Here is a 9,267-nt window from a genome sequence, read left to right as displayed (position 1 = left end):
TGGCTCATGCCTGTAATCCCAGCACTTTGGGAGACCTAGGCAGGTGGAATACCTGAGGTCGGAAGTTTGAGATCAGCCTGGCCAACATAGAGAAACCCTGTCTCGACTAAAAATACAAAATTAGCTGGTGGTGCATGCCTGTAATCCCAGCTACAGCTACTCGGGAGGTCGAGGCAAGAGAATCGCTTGAAGCATGCAGTGGTATATTCCTGTAGTCCCAGCTACTCAGGAGTTTGAGATGGGAGGATTGCTTGAGCCAGGAGTTCAAGGTCAGCCTGGGCAACATAGCAACATCCATGTCTATTGAAAATTTAAACTAAAAATTCAAAAAACAGAGAACAGGGGTGGCTATGTCTATATGTTTTATAAACATTTATCTATTCCTTTTTTCTTTTAGATTATTAATTTTTCAAATAAGTGTTTTATCATCATACACAATTGTTAGACAACTCTAAATTTATTTATTTATTTATTCTCACTCTGTCACCCAGGCTTGAGTGCAGTGACATGATCTTGGCTCACTGCAACTTCTGCCTCCTGAGTTCAAATGAATCTCATGCCTCAGCCTCCCAAGTAGCTGGGATTACAGACATGTGCCACCACTCCTAGCTAATTTTTGTATTTTTAGTAGAGATGGGGTTTCGCCATATTGGCCAGACTGGTCTCGAACTCCTGATCTCAAGTGATCTGCCCACCTCAGCCTCCCAAAATCCTGGGATTACAGGTCACCACGCCCAGCTATGTGTAACTTTTAAAGGAATTACCAAACTTTTTCATAGTGGCTACACCATTTTACATTCCTACCAGCAAAGGTTTGCTTTGTAGCATTTGAATTCATTTTTCTACTTTATAAGGCATCTTAAGGATATTTTCTATTTATAAGCCTTATTCTGCTTACATTGAATTAATTAGCAGTTTTTTTTTTTTTGAGACGCAGCCTCGCTCTTGTTACCCAGGCTGGAGTGCAATGGCGCGATCTCGGCTCATTGCAACCTCCGTCTCCTGGATTCAGGCAATTCTCCTGCCTCAGCCTCCTGAGTAGCTGGGATTACAGGCACGCGCCACCATGAATTAGCAGTTTTTTTACACTTGTTATTGTCCCCTGTTTAGATTCACATAGGAATTCAGAACTGCTTTAGCTCCTCAGAGATGGCAGTATCAAGAGGTCCCCTATCTTATAAACATTTGGGGGTTCTTGACCATGTTAACCCTTTCTTCATTTGCAGTAATCACTGGCCAGCATCGAAATGGTGTAATTTCAGCCCGAACACGGATTGATGTTCTTTTGGACACTTTTAGAAGAAAACAGCCCTTCACTCACTTCCTTTCCTTTTTCCTCAATGAAGTTGAAGTTCAGGAAGGATTCCTGAGATTCCAGGAGGAAGTACTGGCGAAGTGCTCCATGGTAAGTGCAAACTAAAGAAGAAATTTAAAAAAAAATGTCAAATATAAAAAAGAATATGAAAATGGTTCATAAATCAAACAGGAGATATAAACCTCTTCCCCCACCAAAAAAGATAACTATTTCTTATGGCTTCTTATAATATTGAACTGAAAAAAAAATGTATATGGACATAGCAGGTTGTAAGTTTCTATGTATTAAAGAAATGTCTTTAAAAGGTTTTAGCACATACCGCTCTGGGCGCAGTGGCTCATGCCTGTAATCGCAGCACTTTGAGAGGCTGAGGTGGGCAGATTACTTGAGGTCGGGAGTTTGAGACCAGCCTGGCCAACATGGTGAAACCCTGTCTCTACTAAAAATACAAAAAAAATTAGTTGGGCGTGGTGGCATGTGCCTATAATCCCAGCTACTTGGGAGACTGAGGCAGGAGAATCGCTGGAACCTGGGAGATGGAGGTTGCAGTGAGCCAATATTGGGCCACTGCACTCCAGGCTGGGAGACAGCATGAGACTGTCTCAAAAAACAAAATTTGAGACACAAAAGGCTAATTTTAATATACACATTATTCTGCATCTTTTGGGTTATGATATTAATGAAATGCCATTTTCTGTAGTTCATCTGCCTTTGGACAATCATGGCTCATTTTGGATTAGTAACTAAAAGACAAATTTGCATGTAGAATTGCCATACTTAGGTAACAGTGAAATGCTTGTGACCAGGATAATACCAGATAATCCGGGTTAGAAAAAAGTTTTAAACTCATTTTGGATATAATTTAGTTGATTTAACAAAATGTATATTGGCTGGGCACAGTGGCACTTTGGGAGGCCGAGCTGGGTGGATCACGAGGTCAAGAGGTTGAGACCATCCTGACCAACATGGTGACACCCTGTCTCTACTAAAAATACAAAATTTAGCTGGACATGGTGGCTCGTGCCCGTAGTCCCAGCTACTGCACTTGAGCTGAGACTCCATCTCAGAAAAAAAAAAATTTATATTGATTTGGCTGGGCGGGGTGGCTCACTCCTGTAACCCCAGCATTTTGGGAGGCTGAGGCAGGCAGATCAGAGGTCAGGAGTTCGAGACTGGCCTGGCCAACATGGTGAAACCCTGTCGCTACTAAAAATACAAAAATTAGCCGGGCTTGGTGGCAGGTGCCTGTAATCCCAGCTACTCAGTTGGTTGAGGCGGGAAAATTGCTTGAACCCGGGAGGCGGAGGTTGCAGTGAACTGAGATGGTGCCATTGCACTCCAGCCTGGGTGACAGAGTAAGACTCTGTCTCAAAAAAAAAAAAAAAGTATATCTGAAAAAATGTATGAAAGCAATATATGTTTATTATTATAGAAAATTTAGAAAATACTATATATGTGTGTGTATCAATGTGTCTGTACACTCACATGCTTTTTTTTTTTTTTGAGACAGAGTCTCACTCCGTCGCCCAGGCTGGAGTACAGTGGTGTAATCTTGGCTGGCTGCAGCCTTTGCCTCCCAGGTTCAAGTGATTCTCCTGCCTCAGCCTCCTGAGTAGCTGGGATTACAGGAGCCCGCCACTATACCCAGCTAATTTTTTGTATTTTAAGTAGAGACAGGATTTCACCATGTTGGCCAGGCTTGTCTTGAACTCCTGACCCTGTGATTCACGTGCCTCGGCCTCCCAAAGTGCTGGGATTACGGTGTGAGCCACCTCACCCGGCCCTAATTCACATGCATTTTAAAAATAAAATTTACCTTGTATATGATCTTATATTTTACTTTCTTTGAAAACATATCATTCTGTCATGAACATTGTTTTGTCATTGAGGAAAAATCTAAATTGATACCCTATGACCCCCTCCTAGCTTGCAAACCTACAACCCCCCTCCCAGAAAAAAAGAAAAATAAAAAGAAAAACCTAAATTTTGGCTGGCATGGTGGCTCATGACTATAATGTCAACACTTTGGAAGGCTGAGGTAGGCAGATTGCCTGAGCTCAGGAGTTTGAGACTAACCTGGGCAATATAGTGAAACCCCGTTTCTACAAAAAAATAGAAAAATTAGCCAGGCGTGATGGTGTGCACTGTAGCCGCAGCTACTTGGGAGCTGAGGTGGGAGGATAGCTTGAGCCTGGGAGGTGGAGGTTGCAGTGAGCTGAGATTGTATGTACTATTGCACTCCAGCCTGAGCAATGAAGCCAGACCCTGTCTCAGAAAACAGCAACAACAAAAAGCAAAAAACAGAAAAAACCCCACAAAACCTAAGTCTTTTACCTTTACTTTAGAGAACAAGTAGGAAATTATAGCAGTGATTACTAAAATAACATAATCTGATTTCATTAACTGTTCAAGTGACTTGGATTTGTAATGACTACTTACTATTCTATTATAGGGGTGTATAATTATTTTATTTTATTTTTGAGACTGAGCTTCGCTCTTGTTGCCCAGGCTGGAGTGCAGTGGCATGATCTCGGTTCACTACAACCTCTGTCTCCTGGGTTCAAGTGTTTCTCCTGCCTCAGCCTCCTGAGTAGCTGGGATTACAAGCACTTACCACCACACCTGGCTAATTTTTGTGCTTTAGTAGAGATGAGGTTTCACCATGTTGGTCATGCTGGTCTTGAACTCTTGATCTCAGGTGATCGATCCACCCACCTCGGCCTCTCAATGTACTGGGATTATAGGTGTGAGCCACCTCTCCTGGCCAGATGTATAATTATTTAACATTTTAAAATTTATATTTTGTTATGAGTAAGCTTCATACATTTTTCTGCACTACTGGGTTATTTTACTTAAATTCTTGGAAGTGAAAAAACAGTATATGTGTATGTATGTGAATTTTTTGATACGTATAGACATCCAGATTACCTTTAGGAAATCTTATAGCACTTTAGCCTCCAAACTAGTTTTCTTTAGGTTTTTTCCCCCACTTTTGCTAATATTGGATGTTACAATTCTTTTAAGTTTTTTTTGTGTGTGTGATCCAGTTGACAAAAAATACTGTCTCATTGCTTTACTGTTTATTTATTCAGTTATTTGTGAAATAAAGCATTTTCCTATACTTAATTCTGTTTATTCATGTCTTGGCCCATTTTTCTCTGGCTATATTCTTTTTTTCTTTTTTTGAGACGGAGTTTCACTCATGTTACCCAGGCTGGAGTGCAATGGCGCGATCTTGGCTCACTGCAATCTCCGCCTCCTGGGTTCAGGCAATTCTCCTGCCTCAGCCTCCTGAGTAGCTGGGATTACAGGCACGCACCACCATGCCCAGCTAATTTTTTGTATTTTTAGTAGAGACGGGGTTTCACCATGTTGACCAGGATGGTCTCGATCGCTTGACCTCGTGATCCACCCGCCTCGGCCTCCCAAAGTGCTGGGATTACAGGCTTGAGCCACCACGCCCGGCCGGCTCTCTGGGTATATTCTTTTTAAAAATTTATTTGTAGGAGTGTCATATATATTAAGATCAGTATTATTTCATAATTTATGTTTAGCTTTTTAGTTCATTTAGAGTGTGTTTTGATATATAGTAAGAGGTAAAACTGTAACTTTAAATCCCTGTTTAGTTAATCAATTATCCCTGAAGAGTTAAATTTTTTCAATTTTATCTTCAAAATTAATATAAGTAAAATGGACTTTTTTGGGGTATACATGTCTATGAATTCTAAAACATATATAGATTTCTGTAATTACTGCTGCAATTAGGATACAGAACAGTTCCACCTCAAAAACTCCCTCATGCTCTGCCGTTATAGTCACCTCTTTTCCATCCACAACCCCTAGCAATCCCTTAGCTCTTTTTCACTGTAGTTTTGTCGTGTGTGTGTGTGTGCATGCGTGCGCACGTGTGTGTATGTGTGTGTGTTATTTGTAGTTTTGTCTTTTTGAGAATGTCATATAGGTGGAATCATATGGTAGGTAACTGGCTTGTTTCACTCAGCATAGTGCTTTTGAGATTCATCCAAGTTGTGTGTGTCTCAGGAGTTTGTTCCTTACTATTTCTGAGTAATATTCCACTTTATGGATTTGCTACAGTTTGTTTATCCATTCGCCTATTGGAGGACACTTGGGTTTTTGCAGTTTTTGGCAATTATGATTAGAACTGCTGTAAACATTTGTGTACCGGTTTTTGTGTGAACATAAGTTTTCATTTCTTTTTTTTTTTGAGATGCAGTCTCACTCTGACACCAGGCTGGAGTGCAGTGGTGCAATCTTGGCTCACTGCAACCTCCGCCTCCTGGGTTCAAGCAATTCTGCCTCAGCCTCCCGAGTAGCTGGGATTACAGGCATGTGCCATTATGCCCAGCTAATTTTTGTATTTTTAGTGGAGATGGGATTTCACCACGTTGGTCATGTTGGTCTCGAACTCCTGACTTCATGATCCTTCCGCCTCAGCCTCCCAGAGTGATGGGGTTACAGGTGTGAGCCAGTGCGCCTGGCCAAGTTTTCATTTCTTTACAGTAAAATACCCAGGAGTGGGGTTGCTGGGATATGTGTTAGGTGATATTTAACTTTATAAAAAGCTGCCAAACCATTTTCATAATGCGTGTACTATTTTATGTTTTACATTCTCAACAGCAATTTATGAGAATTCCAGCTGCTCTCCATCCTCACTAGCATTTGGTATTATCACCATTTGTTATTTTAGCTATACTAATACCTGTGTAGTGACATCTTATTGTGGTTTTAATTTACATTTCTTTAGTGGCTAATGATATTGGACATTTTTTTCACGTGCTTTTTTTTTGCCATCCTTATATTTTCTTTGGTGAGGTGTCCGTTCATGTCTTTTACTGTTTTACAATTTGGTTGTTTGGCAGGGTGCAGTGGCCCAGGCCTGTAATCCCAGCACTTTGGGAGATGGAGGTGGGTGGATCACTTGAGGCCAGGAGTTTGAGACCAGGCTCGTCAAAAGGGCAAAATCCTATCTCTACTAAAAATACAAAAATTAGCCAGTTGTGGTGGTGCATTTCTGTGATCCCAGCTACTCAGGAGGCTGAGAGATGAGAATCTGCTTGAACCCTTGAGACAGAGGTTGCAGTGAGCCGAGATGGTGCCACTGCACTCCAACCTGGACAAGAGAGTGAGACTCTGTCTCAACAAACACCAACAACAGTTGGGTTATTTTCTTATCTTTGAGTTTTATAGGGTTCTTTATATACATTGTCGATACAAGTCCTTTCAAGGATATATGATTTGCAGATATTTTCTCCTAATCTGTAGCTTGTCTTTTCATTCTCTTATTGGTGTCTTTTGTAGAGGAAAAGTTTTAAATTTTGATAAAGTCTAGTTTATTAATTTTTTCTTTTATGGGTCATACTTTTGATGTTATGGTTAAAAAGTCTTTTCCTGGCCAGGCATGGTGGCTCACACCTGTAACAAGCACTTTGGGAGGCCGGGGTGGGTGGATCACTTGAGGTCAGAAGTTTGGGACCAGCTGGCCAGCATGGTGAAACCCCGTCTCTACTAAAAATATAGAAAAGTAGCTGGGCATGGTGGTGGCGGGCACCTGTAATCCCAGCTACTAAGGAAGCTGAGGCAGGAGAATCACTTGAACCTGGGAGATGAGGGTTGGCAGTGAGCAAGATCGCACCACTGCACTCTAGCCTGGGTGACAAAGTGAGACTCTGTCTCAAAAAAAAATCTTTTTCTAACCCTCAAATATGAAGGTTTTCTTTTAGAATGTTTGTAGTTTTGCTTTTTTATATTTAGATCTATGATCTAATTAATTTTTTGTATGAGATACAACATTTAGGTTAAGGTTCACTTTTTTGCATACGTCTGTCCATACTGTGCTTTCTTAATCTTGTAGACAGAAATAAAAGCATTTGGAGCCAGGTGCGGTGGCTCACACCTGTAATCCCAGCACTTTGGGAGGCCGAGGCAGCATGAGGTCAGGAGATTCAGACCATCCTGGCCAACATGGTAAAACCCCGTCTCTACTAAAAATTCAAAAATTAGCTGGGCGTGCTGGTGTGTGCCTGTAATCCCAGCTACTCAGGGGGCTGAGGCAGGAGAATCGCTAGAACCAGGGAGCTGGAGGTGGCAGTGAGCTGAGATCATGCCACTGCACTCCAGTCTGGGTGACCAAAAAAAAAAAAAAGTATTTGGAATAAAACAGAACAATGGTTAATATCTTTGGCTCTTGAGACAGATGGACAGTTCTGATTGTGGATTCTTCAGTCTGTGTGGACTTTGGCAAATGAAGTTCTCTGAATCTTTTTGTTTGTTTGTTTATTTTTTGAGATGGAATTTTGCTCTTGTCACCCAGGCTGGAGTGCAGCGGCACAATCTTGGCTCACTGCAACCTCTGTCTCCCAAGTTCAAGCTATTCTCCTGTCTTAACCTCCTGAGTAGCTGAGATTACAGGCACCTGCCACCATGCCCGGCTAATTTTTTGTATTTTTAGTAAAGACTGGGTTTCACCATGTTGGGCAGGCTGATCCCAAACTCCTGACCTCAGGTGATCCGCACACCGTGGCCTCGCGAAGCCTTGAAATTACAGGCATGAGCCACTGTGCTCGGCAACTTTTCCAAATCTTTATAGCCTATTTGGGAGGGCTGTAGGAAGGATTAAGGGAGATGACAGGCTGGTCGAGGTGGCTTAGGCCTTCTAATCTCAGCACTTTGGAGGCTGAGGCTGGAGGATAGCTTGAGCCTAGGAGTTCAAGACCGCTCTGGGCAATATAGGGAGACCCTGTCTCTACAGCAAATAAAAAATTAGCTCTGAGTAGTGGCACAAATCTGTAGTTTTAACTACTCGGGAGGCTGAGGTGGAAGGATGCTTGAGCCCAGGAAGTCAAACCTGCAGTGAGACGTGATTGTGCCCCTGTACACTAGCCTGGGTGACACAGTGAGACCCTGTCTCAAAATAAATATATGAGATGACGTAAAGAACTCAGCATGGTACTTGATGCATAGTAAGCATTTAATAAATGGTAGCTGCTACTCCTGCTGTATTTTACTGCCAGATAAGTTAAAGTTGTTAGTATTATTTGAAGTGTGAAGAGTAGATAAAGGGTAGCTTTGAAAGTTGTGGCAAAGTGAAAATATTTTGGGTGAAAATGTTTACAAGATCCTTTCTTCTTTCCTTCCTTCCTTTCCCTTTCTCTTTCTCCTTTTTCTTTTCCTTTTCTTTTTTTGATCAGGTCCCCATTGCTAAAGATAGTCTTCGGTGTTAGAGAGATGTACATGCAGTGTTAGAGGTATTAGAAACCAGGCCGAGTGTAGCAGCTCACGCCTGTAACCCCAACACTTTGGGAGGCCAAGGTGGGCAGATCACTTGAGGCCGGGAGTTCAAGACCAACCTGGCCAATATGGCGAAACCCCATCACCACTAAAAATACAAAAATTAGCTGGCCATGGTGGTGTGCACCTGTAATCCCAGCTACCCAGGAGGCTGAGGCATGAGAATTGCTTGAACCCAAAAGGTAGAGGCTGCAGTGAGCCAAGACCATGCCACTGCACTCCAGCCTGAATGACAGAGCGAGACTGTCTTAAAAAAAAAGAAGTATTAATTAGAAACCAAGTACTTTTGTGGGGTAGGAGATGAGAATTAGTAAAATTGCTTGTTTATGTATGAAGAGGGCTGTGAAGGAGAATAGATTCAGATTGGGCAAATACAAGAGATGGCCTGAGCTTAGTATAGAATTGTAAAAACAGTTGTTTTTTTTTGGAGACAAAGTTTTGCTCTGTTGCCCAGGCTGGAGTGCAGTGGTGTGCTCCCCGCTCACTGCAATTTCTGCTTCTTGGGTTTGAGCAATTCTCCTGCCTCAGCCTCTTGAGTAGCTGGGATTACAGGTGCTCACCACCTGTAACTGTAAAAGGTCAGTTTTTTTTTGTTTTGTTTTTTTTTTTTAGACGGAGTTTCACTCATGTTACCCAGGCTGGAG

At 42.0% G+C, this 9,267-nt stretch overlaps 1 protein-coding gene and 1 long non-coding RNA gene across 7 annotated transcripts in view; both read left to right on the top strand.

Moving 5' to 3' along the window:
• Positions 1 to 9,267, top strand: part of ASCC1 (activating signal cointegrator 1 complex subunit 1) — a 133,158-nt gene that overhangs the window by 24,677 nt on the left and 99,214 nt on the right. For all 6 annotated transcript variants that reach the window (XM_032256294.1, XM_032256290.1, XM_032256292.1 and 3 more), the window contains exon 5: positions 1,227 to 1,405. In XM_032256294.1, coding sequence (XP_032112185.1) covers positions 1,227 to 1,405 — 179 coding nt within the window. The remainder of the gene's footprint in view (positions 1 to 1,226; positions 1,406 to 9,267) is intronic.
• Positions 9,135 to 9,267, top strand: part of LOC116535387 — a 1,731-nt gene continuing 1,598 nt past the window's right edge. The window contains exon 1 of the long non-coding RNA XR_004262181.1: positions 9,135 to 9,175. This is a non-coding gene — a long non-coding RNA (uncharacterized LOC116535387). The remainder of the gene's footprint in view (positions 9,176 to 9,267) is intronic.

The sequence above is a fragment of the Sapajus apella genome, unplaced genomic scaffold (assembly GCF_009761245.1).
Source record: "Sapajus apella isolate SASKATOON/1434 unplaced genomic scaffold, GSC_monkey_1.0 scaffold94, whole genome shotgun sequence".
In the NCBI taxonomy this organism is placed as follows: domain Eukaryota; kingdom Metazoa; phylum Chordata; class Mammalia; order Primates; family Cebidae; genus Sapajus; species Sapajus apella.
Note: the sequence above shows the minus strand (reverse complement) of the source record. Positions and strands in the feature narration are given on the sequence as shown.